General features: G+C 39.1%; 1 protein-coding gene across 2 annotated transcripts in view; it reads left to right on the forward strand.

Moving 5' to 3' along the window:
• AGPS (alkylglycerone phosphate synthase) overlaps positions 1–16,366 on the forward strand; it is a 50,822-nt gene extending 34,456 nt beyond the window's left edge. Inside the window, exons 15-20 of one of the 2 annotated variants that reach the window (XM_084209608.1) lie at positions 461–530; positions 1,520–1,581; positions 3,355–3,444; positions 3,832–3,931; positions 5,618–5,675; positions 12,753–16,366. In XM_084209608.1, coding sequence (XP_084065734.1) covers positions 461–530; positions 1,520–1,581; positions 3,355–3,444; positions 3,832–3,931; positions 5,618–5,675; positions 12,753–12,874 — 502 coding nt within the window. In that variant the 3' untranslated portion in view covers positions 12,875–16,366. The remainder of the gene's footprint in view (positions 1–460; positions 531–1,519; positions 1,582–3,354; positions 3,445–3,831; positions 3,932–5,617; positions 5,676–12,752) is intronic. The other variant, XM_084209609.1, reaches the window with a different exon arrangement.
• Positions 16,367–22,196: the final 5,830 nt, after the last annotated feature.

Here is a 22,196-nt window from a genome sequence, read left to right on the forward strand (position 1 = left end):
TACTATGACCTTTGTGTCTTTTTTTAATTCATTCAGATCTCTTATGCTTTGGGGATCTTTAATCTTGAGGTCTCATGACTTGTGGCACATAAAAGTACACAAATTCATCCTGCTTAGAAATGTAATTACCCATGTTCCTGTAAACTAATATCCAGGATATATTGTGTCTACTTTTGTTTCTCCACTCTTTTGTGAGTTTTGAAGACTGTTTTCTAAGATTACATCAGATATTGCATTAAGTTCATCTCCAGATTATGGAATGAAAAGAGAAATGAATAAAGGTCTGGTCTGAAGTAACTTCTGATTTGTAGTGAAGAGACCTCACTATTAACAACTATTTTAACACAGCTTAGGCAGCTAAACTTGCACATATGTTTAATAATCAAAGTTATTTGATAAATATTTTTGTGAACTGGTAACTAATTTGGTGGGAAATTAATTAAATTCTTGTAAATTGCAGTGGCTTGGCAGCAGGAGAAGATAATGGACAGAGAGGATACATGCTGACATTTGTCATCGCTTACCTTCGGGTAGGTCAGCTTTTGTCTCTCTGCTGCAGTTTCTGCTAATTAATGTAACAAAATGTAGAGATGTTTCTTTGAAGATGCTTTCTCTGAAATCTGAGTGCAGGCTGCCTTGGATGATATCTCAGAGGTTGTATCAACTCATCATCAACCCAGACGTTGTGTCTCTTCCATTTCTAAGTAATTATTCATGGAATTCCATCTGCAAAACACCATATAGACATTAATTTATATTCTTGTTAAGAATAACAATAATATTAATTTATTTTCTTGTTAAGAAAATAGCTTCTTATAAAGGGTAGGGAGATTGGACTGAAGAATCCACAGGGTGAATTAAATCAGAAGCATGGAGTGTACTTGAAATACTCATGTGCTCACTTGTCTCTTTACTCTTCTTTGGCAATCTGCTTATGACTGGTTTAAATCAGAATTCCAACATAAAGGACTTTTAGTCTAAACTGCTGCAGCTGTTCTTAGACATTTTAGTCTTATTGTTTGAGATTTTTTTGTTTTTCAGAACAGTATGCACATCCTGAGTGTTGGATTTGTTGGGGACAAATCACTGAATCTCCCTTTATTTCAGCAGGCTGTGTGTAAGACGGGAAGATGTTTGTCTTTTTTCTATCTAGACAGTGACAACATTGCAAAAAATATTTTTGCTAGGTATTATACTGATGAGCACAGTGAAACCCTTGGCTTGGTACTATAGTGATAAAAATATTTGATTAGTGTAGACGTACTTGCAGTCTGACAAGTTATCTCACTGTAGCCATGACATCAAAATGCTTGTCATTTTTGTCTTTTAAGAGCTTCCCTATTTCCCTATTAATAATAAACTTTCATCAGTAGGACATATGGGTGTTTTTGCTAAATCAGAATTTCTGTTCTTCTCCTGCAAACTAAAAAGTTGTTCAGCTGATAACTGTGTAGCATACACTGGAATCCCAGATGCTGATGCTGAATGTTACTGATAATTTCCTTACTCTTTTTATTAGGACCTAGGCCTGGATTATTACGTAATAGGAGAATCATTTGAGACATCTGTTCCTTGGGATAGGTAAACTCTGATTATTCTTCATAATTTCTTAAAACTTGATTTCATTCAGATTGTTCCTAACTTATGTTTACTCATGAGGATGCTTCTTTTAGGCCTTACATGTATTAGATGCAGCTTGACATACCTCGATGTCTTTCAGCTCTGTGTTCTTGCTGAAGTTGCTGTTAAATTACATACCAGAATTTTGTAAATGCAGTGTATCGAGCGTTCAGTAATATTTCAACTTAGGTTACCTTACTGTAACAAATTTAGGATTTGAAATTGCCCTGTTTAGGAGGCAGGACATTGGTGACAGTAACAGCAATGGAGGATAAGCAGCCACGTGTGTGGAATCAGCAGTGTATTTCAAAGGGATTAATCTGCAGTGAAGATAAAAAAATAGTGTATTTAAATAAGTTATTTTCTTTTTCCAGTAATGTAGGGAAATACTGAAAGGGTAACTTTTGCCCAAGATTGAGCTCTTTTACCTAAGGGTATTTTATCTATTAGCTATGGTTGAGAAACATTTGACCACAACAGAGTTTAATATACAAAATCATTGTGGATGCTCTGGTCCACTTGGTAAGGCTGAAATCTCTTAAATAGGATCTGAAGTGATTTGAATCAAAGCTTTACAGCATTCAATGCAAAGTCTGATGACTTAAGCTGGCAACCCTATACCCTTGCTATTGAATTGAGTGGCAAATGTAAATTCCAGCCCCTGTTTGAAAATTGGTACAGTGTCCTAAGAGTGTAGAAGAAATTTGAGGACAATTTTAAAGTGAAAGTGCTCTTCCTTTTACTTTATCTTTATAGATTTTGAAGCACGCTAACTTCTTTCTCACCAATTTTTTTGCCTCTGCCTTGTTTCAGAAGACAATGAATTTTTACTTAAGAAAGTATTTTAAATTGTCCTCACCAAAGCAAATGCTTTGAAAACCTTTCCCTACTTTGATTCATAAGGACCATGTAGCTTTCTATAAACTGATTAACTTGTTCTTGACAGGTAGCAGATATTTTAATAAAATATTTAGCTGACTTTCTTATTCACTACATGGTTAAATTCTCTTGTGTTCTGTGAATTTTCAATGTAGCTCTAAATCTGTGTAAAACATCAAAATCTGAACTAGAGCTCTGCAGACCTTTGTGGGAGAATGTGTAACTGAAGAAATGGTAATTTGAAAAAACAGTGATTTCTTTGGGTTGCTCTAGCACTTTGTTTGCACCTGGGTCTGTCCTAGAAGAACCAATTAAAAAAAAAGCAGAACAAGTATGGCTTCTAACAAGGTTTAATAGCTCATTGCCATATTAGAATTATAATGTTTCAAGTTGGCAGAGTAGTGCCCAGCTGAAGGATCTGCAGGTTTGGCCTTGCAGCAGCACAAAGGTGTGGTGTTAGTACAGTTTGCCAGACCTTGGAGTTCTCAGGATTTCTTCTGTGTTTGACTACTTTGCCAAAACTTTGAGGCTGTTTTGCTAAGAAAGTAAAGACATACAGAAGTAGGTAACCTCCTTATTTTTTTTAACACTTTTGACACCTCTTCCTTATGAAGAAGAGCTTTTAGGTTCTCTGTTTCAGAGTAAACTTGCTATTCAGGAGAAGTGCAGAAAAAGCAGTGGAGTCTTGATGAGAACTATTCTTAGAACAAAGGCTAAGCTAGTTAACAATGATTTTAGAAGGTACTCTTACGTTGTATTAGATTATGCCTTTTAAAAAGTTGTGAAGTTCTTTTTTTAGAAGCTATATAAAATCAAATACTGAAATTTTATATATTAATGTGTTTCCTGTTACAGAGTTTTGGACCTTTGTAGAAATGTAAAGGAAAGGATAGTACGAGAATGCAAAGAAAAGGGTGTTCAGTTTGCTCCTCTTTCCACCTGTAGGTAAGCCATGCAGTAATGCAGCCATGCATAAATAATTTTTCTTCAGTCTTTGTTCAGTAACAGATCTGGTGATGATATTACAAATACCAGTAGCCTTGACCTTCCTCTTGAACCAGCAATTGGATTTCATGGAAGAGTTGGGAGTTCAAGCCTAAACTCTTACTTAGATGGATGGGAGTCAGTTATAATGACTTAAGAGCTTCAACTTTCAGTCATAGCATTGTGTCACTCCTGGATTAGGAGCAAAAAGGATAAAGGAATTTTAAAAGAAAGATGCTGTCCCTTTGAATAAGATGGGAAGTGATCTTAGGAATTTTATGCTGTCACATAGTGCTTAGCTTAGCGTCATACATAAAGTTTTGTTTGTAATGCAGTTCTCTTCAACAGGGTGACACAGACTTACGATGCAGGTGCATGCGTCTACTTCTACTTTGCCTTTAACTACAGAGGAATTAGTGATCCTATTCATGTCTATGAACAAATTGAGGTAATGTATAAAAAACAATAGTAAGAGGGGGAAAAGCTGATGACCTGTATTTTGTTCTGAACCTATTGGCCAAGCTTACAGAATTTTGCAGGAAAGATTTCAAAAGTCTGTTTGTAAAGCTTTGATCATTATCAGTAATAAGAAGTACATGTTAATAATAGTTCATCAAGTAGAGAAAAGGCTATCAAGTGACAGTTGTAGATATCAGTACATCAATAGTTCTGAGTGAAGTATAGAAGAGCTTGACCTGGAGTTTCTTGGATGCAGAAGCTTCAAACCTTAAACCCCAAATCCATGGGAAACTAGTCTTCCTCAGTTCCATTATTTACAAAACTATTTCTTCTTAATACTCAGTCTGTAAAATGCATGGTAAAACAGTCAAGATCATACCTATTAATAGTGCTGCATGTAGAGAATAATGAGTAGTACTGTCTCATGCCATTTCTGTTGGGCTGAGATAAGCATGGGTCTAAGTCCAGTCTGCTGGACCAGTTGTAAGCTGCTTCAGCATTGGCCAAGCAGCTCTGCAGTACTTCTGCTGTAACACTTTGGCTGATGAAACACTGCACTTACCTAGTTAGGCGAAACAAATATCCTTGTTACCATCAAGATGCAATTCTTAGAGGGACTATGGCCAAACTGCTTTTTGTCCTACATTCTGGTTCCTAGCTCAAACATCAGCACCAGAAAATTGCTAATAGGACTGTAGAGAAATAGTATTTATAACTGGGATATCATTCTTCTCATGCTTATTCTTTAGAAATTTTTCTTGAATTTGGCAAGTGGATGCAAAGTTTCATCTACAAGTTCAGAGTCTTCCATGCTGTTGCATATAGGGCACTGAAGAATGTAATACTTGAGTATTTATTTAATGAAATTTACTTATACCTAGATATTTCTTTTATTGGAATTAGTTTGTGTGATGACGTGAATGCACATTTTCCATTGTAGTAACTAAATTTAACCTAAAAAAGTGAGTTTGCTGACCAAGTATATGGCAGACTGAAAAAAAAACCTCTTAACTGCACAGCTGCAGTTATATATGTTATTCCTAAAAGAGTACACTCTTTAGGAAAAAAACCCATGTAGTACTTGGGCTTAGAAAAGCTTTCATTGTTTACACCTTGTAAGCTCTCTAATTATTCAGAAGTGAATGGAAAAAGAAGATTCTACAACTTGAACATTCTTAACATAAAAAACTAAATTCTGTTTTCTGCCACAAACTGCACCCCTGAATGGGTTGTCTGTTGTAAAGTACCTCACTGCCTCAACCAGGATCTTGGAGATCTGGGTTGAACTCTGATCTGAATAAGGATCTTGACTTGCTCTGACAAGCCTGTTTTCAGACTTCTTTTTTGAGACTTAATCATCTTCCAAATGAGCATCCCAGCCACTGGATATTAAAGTTTTGGCAAGGGAGAAGTGATCCAGAATATTCTATTCTTGAGTAGTACATTTGTTACAAGAGATGCTATTTGAAATGTCCTGGCTTTGATGTTTATTTAGATGACTCTTACTTACCTTTATCTGCAGGCTTGAACTATAATGTTTACCTATATAATGTACCCTAATTACTTCAGAAACTTTTCCTACACCTGTCTGTATGAGTGCAATAGCAAGCATTTAATGAAATCCAAAAGTCTTGTGCAATTGCTGTTGGGTAAATACCATCTCTTTCAAATTTAGAGGGCTGCTAGAGAAGAAATACTTGCCAATGGAGGAAGTCTTTCACATCACCATGGAGGTAATGTTCTCAGTCTAATCTTAGTCTCTTTGATGCTGCTAAATATTCATGAGTGCATAAAATAATTTGTAGTAGAATTCTGAAAAATATTTCGTGGCATTGATTGAAATTACTGGGGCAGGGTCAAGAGGAGAAGGAGATCTCCTGACATTTTATTTAGAAACTTCTCATTCTTTTTTCCAGTTTGGTCAGTTTGTCTTAAACAACTTTTACTGATCCTTGTGTAGATATATATTCAGTTACAAAGACTTCAAATGTGATTTTCACAGTTTTAAGTCAGTTTTGTATCCCTTGTGGCTTTGTGAATGCTGTTTGCCCAAATTCCAGGGCACTTAGGCCATGTGACTGTATAAAAGAGCCAGTGACTTTGAACTGGACTGTGTTGCAATCTACCATTTGTTGCATAATTGATGTTACGTAAGTGTTGACTTTACTGGCCTGCTGTCTGATAAGTTCTAGTTACCTAGTTTCCTCTCTTGGAGTTTGGGGATTACTTGTCCTGTGTAACTAGCATCTTCACAAGGTATTTTATGCTTTAATATTAAGAATCAATGTCATGTATAAGCAATACTTCCTATACCTGATGCATTATGTATGCTTTTCCCACATACATGGATAGCCTAATTTGATTGCATGCATCCTATATAACATTATAACCTTGGATGTCATGAAGACTTGTGATGTCAGTGTGATTTGTACAGCTATCTTCTTGAAAGTGATTATTTTCATATATTTCTTCTCTCATGGGGCATTGACTGGTCACAGATACAGAAGCAGAGTAGAAGTGTAATGGTTTAGAAGTAGAGAAACAATTTGTAATTCTAAAAGCTTTGTGTGGGACAAAAAAATTAAAGGGCAGAAGCTGTGCTTTAAAACATGTCAGTTACATCCTAAACTTAAAGGGAACTTAAATTTTTAACTAGGGCTGTTTTCGGGTATCTTGCTTTGTGATGGAAACTGACATGGACTCTGCTTTCGCAGTATCAGGATATTGAAGGATGTGTAGGTAATAACTTGAGTGAAAAGGTTTCAGTAGTTTCTGTTTGATATGCTCTTATGGTCCTCTGATCAAATCTTTAACATGGTGGTGTAGTGGACCTGTCAATTCTCACACACTGGATGTGGGATTACCCCCTTGATGTACTCTTGTGCTTTCCCTGCTGTGGCACTCTGTTTTACTGTGACTAGCATTTCATCCAACTCACAAGCAGCTGGGGCTTGTCGCACAATCAGATGTATTTTCCCTCACCATATAAAACCTTGCTTACCACATGTGTTGAGCAAGAAAAAAAAATGATATAGCATTTTCAAACCCTTGCACACTTGAACCTTGTGACGCCACAGCTATGAAAACTGGGTTTCTGTTTAACTTTGTATGCTCCTGTTGTATGCATGACTGCCTCTGATACTGATATATATTTTCCACTTTGAGTGGTTTTGTCTGGCAGTTCATTGCGTTTAATATTCAAGATTAATTTTTTTCCAGTGCTTAGTAGATGTGGTGCTGAAAATTAGCCTAATATTGTCAGCTTTATTTACTGACCTTCAAGCTTTGTAACTCTCACCACTGACTAGTCTATTGTGTAGGGTAAAAGAAAATACTGGTGCAATTTCCTTTGGTGTTTGTCTTGTAATTGTGATTAATAACAGTTGTTTTCACTATCTGGAAACAGACAGGCTGATTTGTCTGCCTACAATCACGCTGTGATAAATGGAGCTATTTTAACTCTGTGTTTGTGTATCAAAGAAAACAGATGTAGTCTGGGACTTGAGGCTATAGGAAATACAAAGCCTGCTTAAGTCAATGTTCATATACTCCTTGAGTGAAGGAATGGTCATATATGACAGTTTAAGTTGTGTAAATTCATAATACTTTACCTCTGGGGAAGTACCGGCTGCAGGTAGGTGCACAGTGAGAACTGAAATCATGGTACTTTTAACTTTATGAAGAGTAGCTTCAGAAGAACTTTACTGTGGATAAATCTTCCTTCTCCCAACCTGCATTATAGTTGTCACCCTGTCTTGACTATGTCCTACGCTCAGAAAGGGACCTTGCACGTCTTCAAGCACAGCTTTGATCCTTCTTTCTGGGCCCTGGGTATCTTTAGATTTGAGTCATGACGGCTGCTGGAGAGCCACAGATAGTGTTTAGGAACATAGCATTTAAAAAGCAGCATTAAGAACGACAATTTCTTGTAGATACAAGTTTAAGTTCAGATAAATAATTATTCTAATCATTTATGGCAAGCCCTTAAAAGATGTGTCACACTTTTTCTTTTATCAAATGTGCTTTTTTTTGTACGCTTGAAATAACGTGCTGAGGAGGTGCCAGTAGGTATGACTGGTGTATAAATACAGCCATAACCCCTTTGGGGTACACCATCAGAAAGGGAGAAGGTTGGATTTGTACCTGATCCCTTTCATATTACAAAGCTAGGTACCCATGTAAAGCTAAGCAGTGGAAAAAGTAATGATACATTGCTTCCCTTTGAGGCACTGTTTTAACTACAGCTGATTGCTTAAGGAAACAATTATCAGATTGTGGGGTTGAGAAAAATAGCCCCATTTGGCCACTTAACATAATAGAACTAATTTTCTTCTACTTCCTAGGCAGCTGATTAGAATAATGGTTAGCCAGGTAGCTCATGCTGCATAGGTTTAGCTATAGTATCAATGGCAGTTTATGTAGGAAAACAAAAAATAAGAAAAAAATCCCACAACACTAAAAACAAAACCAAAACCCCTAAAACAAAACAAGGAAAAAACAAAACTTACACCTCGTTTGCATTCAATTGCATATTGAATATATGTCAATATATACATATTGACATTGCAGTTCTTTGGCATTAAGAGGCTGTGGCTTATGCACTGCAGTAATTAACTCAGACAAACTACAAAATCTGAAATTATAAAGTTCTTTTATGAGGGGGAGTTGAACACATTCTTTTCTACGCAGGGGTGAAAAAAATCTTCTTCCCTTTGGTTAAGCATACTAGAGCTTGTTCTACTCATTAGAATGAGTTGAAACTGATATATTTGTTAGACATGAAGTAACCTTATGTGAAATAATACAAAAACAGAGTTGTATTTTCCTCCTTGGTCTGTTGAAAATCTTAATAGAATAGTTGTCTTCAGTGCCTTTTCAAAAAAAAATGAAGAAAGGAAAGGACCTCCTGATTCACCACCACCAAACTTGAAAGTATTATTTCAGCTGTTAAGATACCAAATGAAAATATGCAAAGTGTTATGGTGGTGAGGTGTTAATTATGCAGTAGACTTGGTGTCCAATATCCTCCAGTGCTGCCATGTTTTACATTAATGCACTGACCTTTCTCAGTATTGCAGAGCTCTCCCTGGAAGTGTAATAGCATGTTAAGCAGACTATAAGGGCAGAGAGCCCTCTTTCCGGAGGGACAGCTAGCTTCAGGAAGAGCAACAGCTGCATGAGCCTCATCCTTCTTAGGACCTCTCACTGCTACTCATTTTGCAAAGCTGTTGTTATGCAGGAACCGACTCTTCAAGCTGAAAGGGCTGGAGCAGAGGAAGTCCAGAGCCATGTGCAGTGCCATCAGAACCTATTTCCATTGGGATCACACAGTACTGTAAATCTGTTCTACATGGGTGTAGAGTAATTCCTGAAATCAATCAGCTACATGAAAACTTTTCTTACAGAACTGTTCATGTGTGCTCTGCTACTTCATATTCCAGAAGTGGGAATACCAATTGCTGTTTGCTCACTCCATTTGTAGTCATCCAGATGCATTTTCAAAGATGTGCAAGTGAAAAAGGACAATGGAAAGATGAATTTTTCCAGTTAAACCAACACGGAGCAGCATGTATCAGAGCTGGGGAAAAGTTACTTAGCCAGTTCATGTATTTCTCTTTCATATGTGCACTAGAACAATAGATAAAAACCTGAAATAAAGTTGGTGTTGGACTGATTTGGAGTTGCAACTGAACAAGCTCCTGATCTGAAGTGGATCTTGGCTTTCTGATCTGAAGTGCCTTGTGAGAAGAGAAGTAGGCTCCCTGCCATGCTCTGGGGTTTGTGCTCAGTGTAAGAGGCTGGGGTTCAGATAGGAGGTTTCTGGCTTCCTAGCAGTGAATGTTTTAAGGCACTATTAGACTGCTCAGCACACTTCAGGAACAGGACACTTGCCACCTGTGAAACTTGAAGACTGATTCTCTTGTACTTCATCTTGGATACGTAAGATCACTGAATCACAGAATGGGTAAGGTTGCAAGGGGCCACAATGAGTCATTTCATCCCATTTCCCAGCTCAAACAGGGCCATCCTAGAGCACCATTGCACAGGGTGGCATCCAGAAGGTTCTTGAATACCTCCACTCCCTCTGTGGGCAATCTGTTCCACTGCTTGGGCACCTGTAAAAGAAATTATTCCTTATGCTTAGATGGAATTTCTTGTGCCTGTTGCCTCTTGGACTTTTTCTTGGCACCACCAAGCAAAGCCTGGCTCCATCCTCTTTAGACCCTCCCTTCAGATGCCAAGATTAAGTGTCTTCAGAGGGAGAAGATGCAAGAAGGAAGGGCTGTTTGTTTCCAGTTTTGGGGCTCAAGGATTGTGCATGTGATGGTGTTTATGGCTGAGTGGACAAGTAGTAACTTCCTGTGCTAAGCTACTACAAATACATTGTTAATAATGTTATGTAGCTTATAGAATCAGGTGACTTTGTTCTCATTTTTTAATGGTGAAATTGCCTACTGTAAGTGGTAGATGCTTGTATCCGTTCTTGTTTGTGCACTGTCTCCTGTCAGTTCTAGATAAAACTGAAAAGTCTACTTCCTCTAGGCTAGAAATGGGAAGTTGGTTTTCTGTAGTCTGTGATAAGATCAGGCCTAACAGATTTTATTGTTGGGAAGGTAAGGCTTCCTTGAGCACAAAGCTGTTCTTTAGCTAGGCTTAGAGTGGAGGTAGGCAACTTTGTCACTGGGAATTATTTTTATGCCCACACTAACATCTTTAACTATTATGGCATTTTCTTCCTCTTTTTCTTTTCTCATCCTTGAAGCCATTTGGGTTGTCCTGTGGAGGAGAAGCACCAGAAAATGCATAGCACAGCACTAAGCTGAAGTGAAACAATATATAAATGACCTTTCTAAGTGCTGCTCTCATTTCACAGAGCCTTTCCTTCACTTGGTCTGTTTTCCATTTTATCCAATGAACCAGCTTAGAATTAGGAGAGTGCTTCAAGGCTTTTTAACTCTAATGTGAAAACTTGAGTAGTTGAAAATTCCTCGTATGTTTTATTGACATGAACAGTAGGAGCAGGGAATCAACATTGCTGTTATCAAGGGGTTAAAATCTTTTTGTTGAGCATGTTTGTGAAGGACTGCTGGTAACTGTAGTACAGCTTTTTTTGTTTCCAGTTCACTAATCACATGTATGTTAGATTTATTATTGCAAAAGTATAAACCATAGAAAATTTGAGAAGATAGATGTGTAAATTATCACTTTGACAGAACTAATGATGCACTCCAAGCACCTTCTGTTTTCCAGCACTTGGTGAGCGACTTCATTAAATATGCAACGACTGTTCGGCGCTGCTCAGACAGTAGTTCAGTTCCTTGTGGAATTGCATTATTACTGGAGGTGTAAAAGAGGCAGGCATGCTAGCTGTTGGGCATCCTGCTGTGATTCTAATGTGCTCCATCTTGTTGGAGCAGTTGTTTGCAGTCTTTTCAGGACAATTACATCCATAACCACAGAACACATTCACTGAAACTATATTACAGATAACAGTTGAGAATTGTAATGACTGTTCTTCAGCTGCTTGTGTAAGAGCCAGTGTGAGTGACTGAAGGGGATGGTCAAGCCACATCCACAATTCAGGTGTTTTGTAGCAGTATTAAAGTTTTAACAGATTGCATTTGACCACGTCAGTGTGTTCAGACAGTCACATTGCAGTGACAGTGGTGACAGTATATTCACAGATGGAGATTCTTTCTTGAGCTGGGGCTGCAAATATAGCCAGGGTTCATAGCACATGACAAATTCTTTTTGTCCTTCAGTTGGGATCTTTGATCTTGACACACATGCCGCTAAAAGTCATTTTCTAGCAAACTGCAAATTTCATTCTGTCTCACATTATTTGCTTTTTCTGTTGGCATTGTGACTGGCTCCTATTCCTTAAGGTATAAACAAATACACTCTGTTCTCCAGAGGTGTCCCTGTAATTTATTATTCTGATGACAGTTTGATGGTTACCCTGAAACAGGGCACAAAAGATAGCTTGAATTTAGCTTCAGATACTCTTAAAGCTTCTGTCTCTCAAACCTTTTCTATGTCTTTTCATACTGACAAATGGATTGTGTTTCAGGCTGGCAAGTTTAATGCTAAAGTGTGTTTAATGAAAAAAATGTCCTCAGTTTTGAATGATCTGTTAATCAGAGTTGATGATTTGGTTAATTAGCATGTGAACACTTGGCCATTTAACAGGACTATTGTGAGAATTTAGTGAAATGAGTTTTTAAAAGATTGTTTCAGCTTTGTTTGTATTTGGTGTATGTTGTGAATAGCCATTTTTACATGCGAAACAAAGCTCTTGTGTAATGGTATTGAGCAATTACCAGCCAGCATAGAAGTTTTTAAATTAAATATTAAACCTTCTTCATGTAAACATTTTTTTGCTATTTAAACCAATACTGGTTTAAGCTTGATTATCGAGTTATGTTTTCACTTTAAAGTAATCAAAAAATGTGGGGTTCTGCTTTTTAGTAATCTCCTCTACAGTTTACAACTTAAAATTAGTTTGTGGCTTTTTAAAACTTACTGCTGATTCCTTGTCTTAATAGAACATGTGATTTCAGCCTAAGCTTCATCTAAATTTCATCGTTTCTAAAGAAAGTAGACAGTGTGGAACACAGTCTTCCTCTGGGAGTATGCTGAGCTTAATGAGCTTGATAGTCTGGTGGGCTCAATAAATCAAATAAAGCAAAACATTTCTCATTTTTGAATAAAAGCATTTATCACACAGTGTTTATTCATTCATGGTCACAAGATTGATTGGCTCCTAGAATCCTGCCATATATTGAAACACTTTGTTTTTGTTTTTCCAGTAGGCAAATTGCGGAAGCGCTGGATGAAGGAGAGCATCTCTGATGTTGGCTTGGGAATGCTGAGATCTGTTAAAGAATATGTGGACCCCAATAACATCTTTGGGAACAAAAATCTTTTATAAAGCCCTGCACAAATGATGTACTAAAAATTTAAAATTCCTGTTGAAATTCCTCCACTTTCATTGTATTGATATCCCAGTAATCAAATATAACATAGACTAAACTTTCAAAACTAGTAACTTACATTGATTTTTGCTACTCCCTTCCCTCTTCCCCCAATAAAGTGTAAACATCACTGTTAATGTTTATGGACTTTTACTTAACAATGTTCCAACCTACTGGGCACAAAGTACTAACCAGGAAATGCAAAATTGGGTTTCCAAGTTGGGCTAGGCAGCACAGCTGACAGTATTTTCAGTGCTGGCTGCTGCCAGATGTTTCTTTCTTAAAGCATCCCCCACGAGGAGGACAAAGACTGACAACAGTGTTTTCTGCAGACGCAGCTGCACAGCCCAGCCTCTTGCTAAAAGAAAGCTGCTAAGAGACAGATGAGAGAACACCAAGGAGTACCTCCTTGTACTGCATCAAGTATGTAACAGACTTGTAACCAGCAAATACTTAGAGTATAAATATAGGCTTTCATCAAAAGAGACAGTGTAAGTCAAACTACTAAAAATTCCATAGTCTCTCACTGTAATACTACTGGAAAATCTTACACAAGATTTGTATTGAGTTGTATTTGCATTGCTGGGATAATCTTAAATTAATTGTAGGTCAGTCACGAAGTTTTGTACAATGGACATTTCTCACTGTATGTTGAAAACAGGTTTGTAACAAAATTTTGTGTTCATCTGTACTTCAGTCCTAGTGTGTATGGGTTTTGTTCCCGTTGTTTGTTTTGCACAGATGCAAAATATCTTTTTCAGTTATTCAGATGAAACTGCCCAGCACTGTCTTTTGAAACAGTCACAACAGTTTAATAAAACACTTAAATGGACAACCTACTGTCATCCTGGAAGTGAGATTTCCCATTTAAGTTTTGTACAGTTTCCTATGGCCTTTATGAATCATTTATTTACTTCACAAGCAGCCACAATTTTAATTGTCCATTGAGCTTTATGAAAATGAAATATTTTCTTGATCAGTATCATGTGAGAGTAAGCATTTTTACATTGAAACTTGAATCGTAATCAGTAAAATAAACAAAATATTTGTCAATACTCATGATCCATTTTTAAGGTGGGCTCTTTCTTAAAGCAAATTATCCAACTTTTTGATAATTAATATATATGCATAAAATAGAAAAAATACAGACTATCCTTTGAGGACACTGTCTCTAGTCAACTGCTTCACAGCTCTGTAGTGTCAGTTTGGACACCTTTTGTATTGGTAGTGCCCTTAAGGAGGAGAAAATTATAAATTGCATTTTTGTTTTTAAACTATTTTAGAATACTCTCTAATTAACTTGCAGTTTTGGTAATATACCAAAAAGAATATAAAATGCTTGAAAAGATACTGCATATCAGACAACTCTGAACTTGTTCTAAGATAAATTTCAGTGCTACAATTCAAATGATTGAAAAACATGGACACTCAGACCGTGACTTTAAACTTCATGCTGTCAAGGTAATTAAAGAAAACTTTTTTATGATCTGCAGATCATAAGAATGTTCATGTGATATTGTTAATGCAGCTGGAATTGTTTTGAATGGTCTTTATTTCACAACATTTCAGTATAAAAATCTCTTCTTTTTCCTTGTCCCCAGAGTTGGTATTTCAGCAGTAACCAAAGCAGGAGGGTAGTCTGTTGTGGGAAACTGAGCCTTCGCACTGTGGTTAAGTGTTCCTTAAGTGCACAGAGGTGTCTCGGGGAGTGGATCTGCGCAAGGCCGCGCAGGGACTGCCTCACCTCAGCTGCTCGTGGTGACTCCCTGGCCACGGCTGGCCTCTTGCTTGTGACTTGTGTCACTCTCCAGTGGAGACTTTTCTAGCAGCTGGTAAATATGAAGGGTGTTTATGTGCCTCAATGAAAGTTTGTGTAACTATGAAGAATTAATTTTGAAGGAAAGCATGTGAAGCTTTTTTGCAGAATGACAGCATAGAGTAGAACAAGTAGTTATAGCTTAGTAATACTGTTCTCTTAAGATTTTGACTACAGTACAACACAGCTCTGCAACATCCTTCCCGTTTTTTAATTTTCTGACTATGGTTTCCTCATCCTTTTTTGTATTGTGAGTAGACAGGTAAAAAACTCCTTACACTCTAACCTTTAAATAGCCACTGACTTCTGAAGTGATTTAAAATGCAGTAAAGATTTTTCCTGTATGTCAGTTGTCCTATGGGAAGATGAAGTAACAGGCTACAAGGGTCCCAAATCACTATCACTGGATATCTCTGAGAAAGAAATTAACACCAAATGTAACGAATATTGCTGTCTTCCTAAATATTATCTTATGAACTGGCCAGAGCTTAGTTGAAACTGCAGTTGAAACATATGTATTACTGTCTTACTTTTCACATTGCTAATGAAAATAGAAAAAAATGTAATGCAAGTTCAGAAGACATAGCTAGAGATCATTCACCATTTAAACGAAATCTCACTGTCTCTAATACTGTAGTCTTCCACCACTCTTCCTTCTGTATGCTCTACTTTCTTTCTACAGACTTCACTTCTTGTAGCTGCAGCCTGTTCAGAGATGGAGTTTGATCCATGCAGATTAGAAGTGCTGGTGTATAACACAACTTTTGCATTTGCTTGAGTATTCTGGCCATACATAAGTTACAAGCAGTTTTAATTAAGCTTGTAATGACTTCCAATTACAGTTTCTGCTCCCTTTGAAGGAGGAAAGGTACAGAGAGTGACTGTGGCTTGACTGTAAAATATGTTTACATTAGAGAGACCTTTATAAAAGTTTGGAGGGAAAAGAAGCAAATCTGTTAAAAGCTAATCCAGGAAATAAATCTTACAGTCAAAGAAAAACATGTCTTGATTTGACTTACATTACAATGGCTAAGTTAGAGATGTCATCTTTGCCTTACAGCTGTGAACAGAGGCCAGGCCAAATAGTTCTTCCGTAGCAATGTTAATTAACTGAAACCCATCTCAAAGGCAGGGATACATTAGCACTGAAATCCAGAAAACACAAATTGCTTCTCAGTCTTGGAAATGTATGTTTATCAAGGTTGTAATTTAATTTTCTGAAAATAAAGCCAAACAGTGTTTGTCATTTTAGTGTGAGATTAACTGTAAAGCTTCAGTTGTAATGTTAAGAGATTACAGAACCTTATATTATTAATAAAAAGAAAATCAGCCTAAACCAGTATGTGTTTTTTGTGATGAAACTAAACAAATATATTCTACTAACTTGTCATATTGCTTCATTTTAATTTGGTGATGAACTCTTACCTAAGGAAAACTATTAGGAAAGCTTTGGCACATGCTGGGAGAGAAGAGATTGAATTTGTAAATGTATGCTAATAGGAGCTTTGGTTTTGTGTCTCATGTAAAGCGCCACAGGAAAGGCAGAATTTCAGGGAAGGAAGGGCAAAACAGCACCAAGCTATTTGATTCAGAATTTCACCTCTTTGGTCAGGGCAGGATAGGGACCATGTTCAGCTGCTATTTGAAAGCTCTTTCAGTACAATATAGAAGCAGACCTTGTCTTTCTTAGCTCCCCGTATTTCAAAGCCCTGTTGTATTAAGCTGTTGCAATAGGTAAATGATTTCCTGCTGCTGAGCTCATCTCTCATGTAACCTCCTTGTTACAGGTCCTGAATCTGTTAAAGTTCTGCATGCAGCAGTGCATCATGTGTGAGCAGAAGCAGTATTTCTTAGTTACCTGCATCATTGCTATAAAGACTTTGTGCCTTTTAAACAAAACTGGCTGAAATCACATGTTGCTTTTAAGAAATGTTGCATTGCCTTGTGTTAGCGCAGTTATTCAGTCTTAACGCATTGCACAAAACCTGCAGAAGTCATACTATGCAGGGGACAGAAAAACTAATGACATGGTTCACCATGGAGAACTATGACAATTGCTCAATATGATCCAATTTTTTTGTGTGTGCTTGCTCACAGGAAGGAGGCTACCTCATCATCAAGCATTTTATTTGTTTTCCTTCTATTAACAGCATTAAAATGCAGTATTTTTACTTGGACCCAGTGAGTCTCAATCTGAAGGAGATTTTAGATGATGATATACTTGTCTCAGGATGACAGCCAGACCCCATCAGTGTTCTCTTTGTTTGAAATACATAAATTTTATAAAAAGTTGGATCTGAACTCACAGCTGTGTAAATACGACAGGCTCACTGTTTATGGTTTTATAGTCCCAACACTGACTTTGAATTCCACATTACCTTTAACACAAATTGATGTCTTTCCTCAGTCTCTCTATGGAGACCAGAATTGGCAGGTGGCTGCCTTTTTCAGTGTCAGCTTTAAGGTCTGCTTTGCTCAAAGGGCAGAGGTGGTCAAAAGTAGTGTTCAAAGATGTTTGGTGTGCTGTCTCTGAAAAATACTAGTGCTGTTAGTTTGAAATTAAGGATTCCATTTCAAAAATGGGTCTACAATATTTTAAATTGTACTGTTATTTGCACTATTTAACAACACAAATTGCAATAATATGTACCTTTACTGAAATGCTGTGAAATGTTTCATTTATGAATTTGTTTTTGCACTTTGGAAAAACAAAGCATTGATCTTTTTATGGGAAACTGTATGAATCTTTCATTTTGATTCAGAATAAATCTAAATTTCAATTGACTGTTCATAATTTCCAGTATAACATTGATATCTGAGTAGCACTCTGCTTGTTCCCACCTTCATGGTAGTAGTAATGTAGTAGTATTGCCCCCCAAAATGGGGACCACAGCAGCTTTTACAGTAATGTATTTGTACTGCATATAATGTACTGCAAAGTGTCATATCAGCCTTCTAAAGGATAAAACAGAAGTGTTGACCACAGCAGTGCATTTGTGTGTGTGCTAAAAGATGATGGACAAAATTCAATTATGTGACTCTAATCATGTAAAGTTTAGATTGATGCTTCTAAAGCTTCAGCTCAAATTAGGAAATAAATGAAAAAATGTTTTTGTTTAAAAATTATATTTTAAAGCTATTTTTAAATGATGAAGAATGTAAAATGATTGTCCCGGCTCTGCTGTTCAATATCATCATGCTTGTCTGAGCGTGGCTGACTTCCCACAATGCTTCTGGTACAGCAAAATATAAAATGGATGGTCTCCAGACAGGGTCATGATACAACTGCTCCCATTTCAGGCTGCTGGAAGGGCTTGGCTCTATTCCCACGAGTGACACAGACACTAAGCGTGTGGATATCATCTGGCACTGCCATTGCATCAGCCAATGCTGGCTCAGCCACACAATACCCAAAGTATTTTAAAGGCAAGGAATATCACTGATGTTACGTTCTCAAATTAAGTAGAAAGCACTTTATGCTTTCAGTTCAGCATAAAAGGGCAATTTGGTAAGTTCAGTTCTTGACTAGACTCAGTCCTGAGGCTGTGGTAGTAATGAAAGGGTACAAACCCAGCCGCTGACCTTCCTCCCTCACAGCCCGTGGCAGCAGCACTGTTTCCTGTCTCGCTCTGTTCCTGCCGCCGCAGAGCAGGAAATCCTGACTGCCCAGAGGCGAGGCTTAAAAACCCCTCTGAAACATGAAGTGACACACATGCTCACCTAGCAAATACATAGCAGCTGGGTAAATACATCTAGAGATGAGGCCATAAAAGCTGGTTATTAAGGAAAGTAAATCTGGCTAATGTTAGAAAGCAAGATGTGGGTGAGCTGAATGCAATACTTTGGTAAGTGGGTAAGCCACAAGGCAAATTTACCTTCTTAGTACTGTTGCTTCTAGAAGTACAGGGCAACACTGTTATTTCAGTCAAGCTTTTTTTTTTTTTTTTTTTTTTTTTTAAGATTTTCATTTAAAAAATGAAGATTTTGTCTTTCTCTGTTCAGGCTTGGAACTGTGTTATGCCTAAATTCTCTGTTGTGCTCAGTTTTACAGGTTAGCACATTCTAGTGCAGGAAGATGAAGAATAGAAGCCAATAACCTCCTTGAAATTGTGCTCATTGGAGCTTAGTTTATTCATGCAGAAGTGTCTCAAAGTTTCGGATTGTGATTGGTAGCCTTCTCCTGAAGAGGTGAGAACCCTTTAAAGCACAGCATTAAAAACAGTAGGGAACAAAAAGAAGCTGTGAAAAGCGACTGGGGAGAGACAAGGCCAAAGAGAAAAAATGTTGGAGGATGTTGCTGGAGCTTTAAAAGGGTGGAGTAGGCCTTTGTGTTACCCAGCTTGTGGCTGAGGGTGCCGAGTTTACTGTTTCACACGGAGGAGATGAGTGACAGCTGCCAAGGGACCGTGGAGAAAGGCTCTCAAGAAGGTCCTTACTCCTGTGCAGTGCAGAGGTTTAGCATCACACCCTGAACACAGAGGCTGTCCCTCTGCAAAGCTTCAGCAAGGCAGCACAGCCCACCAGCACGCTTCATAAAAACTTCGTACAACTTCACCTGGCTGTTGCATGACTTACTGCTAATGAAATCATGCCCTGGAAGCAAAGAGAATTGCTAATGAGGAAAACAGAGCAAGGGCAGTGCAAGCCAGTGTCTTGTGTGTATGGCTAAATTACAGTGAAATGAACATCTGGCAGCAAGAGCCAGGCAGAAGGGACCTGGTTGCTATAGTGAAATGATAAATTTCAGATGGTAACAAATCTGCTGCCTTGGTTACAATTTACTACTTTTTTAAGGCTGATGAGAGGGAATCACTATCTCTTCATTTGTAGACCTGTGTGCTGCTCTGCACACACGAATAAAAGATAATTTTATTTCCTGTTCTTTTCAGTAGTTCATGGAAGACTCCCGTGCATATCAGGGCTCGAGTAGGTGTTTACAGCTGAGCCTTTGTGGGCTGTCTGCTCAGCCATGCTTCAGTGCTTTGGGTCCTTCCTCCTCACCTCTGTCGCTGCATGATTTACACTACTAAAACCAAAATTATCCTTGTTGCTCTTGCAGAAAACATAGGCTGATTTTCCCTTCCAAAAAACAAATGAAGAAAGAAGAGCAATAGGGTTGGTTTAGTTTTCTTTTGTTTAAAACAACGTGCTGATATGCTACAGTTGTAGACCAGTCAGAGCAAAGTTAAAACCAGCTGAGAGTAGCTGGGTAGGGACCCTTGTGAATGCCACATTAGTGACGAGTTAGCAATTGCAGGGATGCTGTAGCAATGAGCAAGACTGTCAGCAGCCAGAGCACAAGTACCCATCACTGGAGTTAAATGCAGATTCCCTGAGAGGGAGCTGAGCGGGTTTATGAACACGGGGACTAATGTCCAGAAGCAGTTGTGTTTGCATCTCCTCCCCCGTGCATGCAGAGCCGCATGTTCCTGTTGAATCCTGGCATCTCACAAAGTAAGTGTGATGTTGTGCCTCTACTGTGAGTCTGACGGATGGGATGTGCTCATGGCTTGCACATAAACCCTTCAGAAACAGGATGTTTGTGTGTGCCGACATCCCAGGAAGGTGGGAGTCGTGTGCCGAGACAGCAGAGGTTTGCTGATCTCCTGCCAGGCTGGGCTGTGTGGGTGACCCAAGGAAAATTTAGTTGCCTCACAAGGGCTGTTTTCATTTTTTGCATCGGCAAACTCCTGCCATTTTATTGCAAATACATTTCTCTTGCTCTGGCTGTGCGTACTCTCCTGAGAGAGGCAGCTTTGTCCTGGCATGATTTCCAGCCCTGCCCGAGCCACTCTCACCTGCCTGGGCCCTGGCCCACACGCACCCTGGCAGCCCGGGGCACCCCCTGCCCGTGCTGGCAGCCCGGGGCACAGCTCCTTCCTCCGCCCAGGGCTGGTCAAACTGAGCAGCAGGAGGTCAGAAATCGCTGCTGTTCGAAAGGCTGTTTGGCCCTTTCCCACCCATGCATCCCCATCCCTAGGGACAGCAGCAGGTCTCAGCTGTGTGCTGGAGCCCGGCCCGGGGCCAGTGGCGGTTCCTGCCCCGCTCGGGCCGTGTGAGGGGCGGCTGCGGCCCGGAGCCGCGGCTCGCCGCAGAGCAGCGCTGCTGACCTCAGCGGGCAGGGCCCGGCCGGCACTCCTCCGACAGGTAAGAGCACACGCTTATGAGGATGCTGGTGATTGTTTTGCCTCCATGGCCGTGTATTGGCAGTAACACGTGGGCTTGGAGCGGATGGCTGGTGCGGGTCGGGGATGGAGGTCAGGTCGGTGGTGCGGCCGCTCGTGGCTGGACACGGTGCCTTGAGGATGCTCTGTGGTCCAGGAGGCTCGGAGGTGGTGGCAGAGCAGCGAGGGCTCCCCTCCCCGGGCCAAGATGAAGCCGCATGAGGCAGCCCCTCGGAGAGGGACTGCGGGGAGTCCTTGTTCCAGGCGGGGAGAGCGGGGAGCCCTGAGCGTGGCTGTGCGCAGCCCGGCCTCCTCAAGGTGCCGCCGTGCGTCCCCGGGCATCTCTCGGCCTTTGCTTCTGTTTCAGCTGCCTTGAGGCAGCATTTAAATGTGAGAGTGACCTGTGAGTCTCCAATGGCTTAAAGAAGAAATTTCACTTCTGTGCAGCTGTATTAGTTACTTCTGATATCATTCAGCAAGTCGTGTTGTGCCCTTGTTTACAAACAGCCAGCCCACATATATCCAACCCGGCTTTGTTAATGCGTGCTGTTGAATGAGCTTGAGATCAGCAACTGCTCAGCTGTGGAGCAGGGTGGGTAATTGATGTTTGCCTTTGTGCTCTGAAATAATTTGGCAATTTTCAGTTAAAAAAAGGATAATTCAAATTTTGCTTGGTATGCTGAGGCTTCTGAAAGCAGGCGGCTTCTCTGGTGCTGCTGTGGGTCACTGGTGTATTATGTGCTCTGCGTCTGGCCTCTGGTCTGCCCCTGCTGTTGACTTTGAAATGTGACTGTGAAATGTTGATGCATTTGTTTAAGAGTTTCAGGTGTGAAAAATGGCTCAATTTCCATTTGCTACTACTTCAAAACAATACATATGAAAAAATGAAAGACAAAAACATTTCTCCACAGTGGAAGCTACAAGTGAATTTTCTTTTAACCACTGTATTACAGTGACTCGAGTATAACCTGTCTGTAAAACTCTCCAGCTGCTCTAGCTCTTTTCCTGTCAGAAGGCTGGTCATAGAATAAATTAAGAATATAGACCTGAAACCAAGATGTGAAATTAAACTTTTATTAAAGTAAATCAGGTCCTGGATTTATTTTAAAGAGTGAGGCCATAAAAGTGAACATATAAAAATTGCAATTTAAAATAATGTACATTCTTTTTATGTCATTTCTCTGTTTTCAATTTTATTGGTACAACCGAGTTATATTTACTGAAGTTGCATACCAGTGTTTTTCCAACTGTGATGGTGGCTCATGTGTTTGATGACTTTCACTTCTGGGATGCCATGGA

This window comes from Fringilla coelebs (assembly GCF_963513975.1).
Source record: "Fringilla coelebs genome assembly, chromosome: 7".
Lineage (NCBI taxonomy): Eukaryota > Metazoa > Chordata > Aves > Passeriformes > Fringillidae > Fringilla > Fringilla coelebs.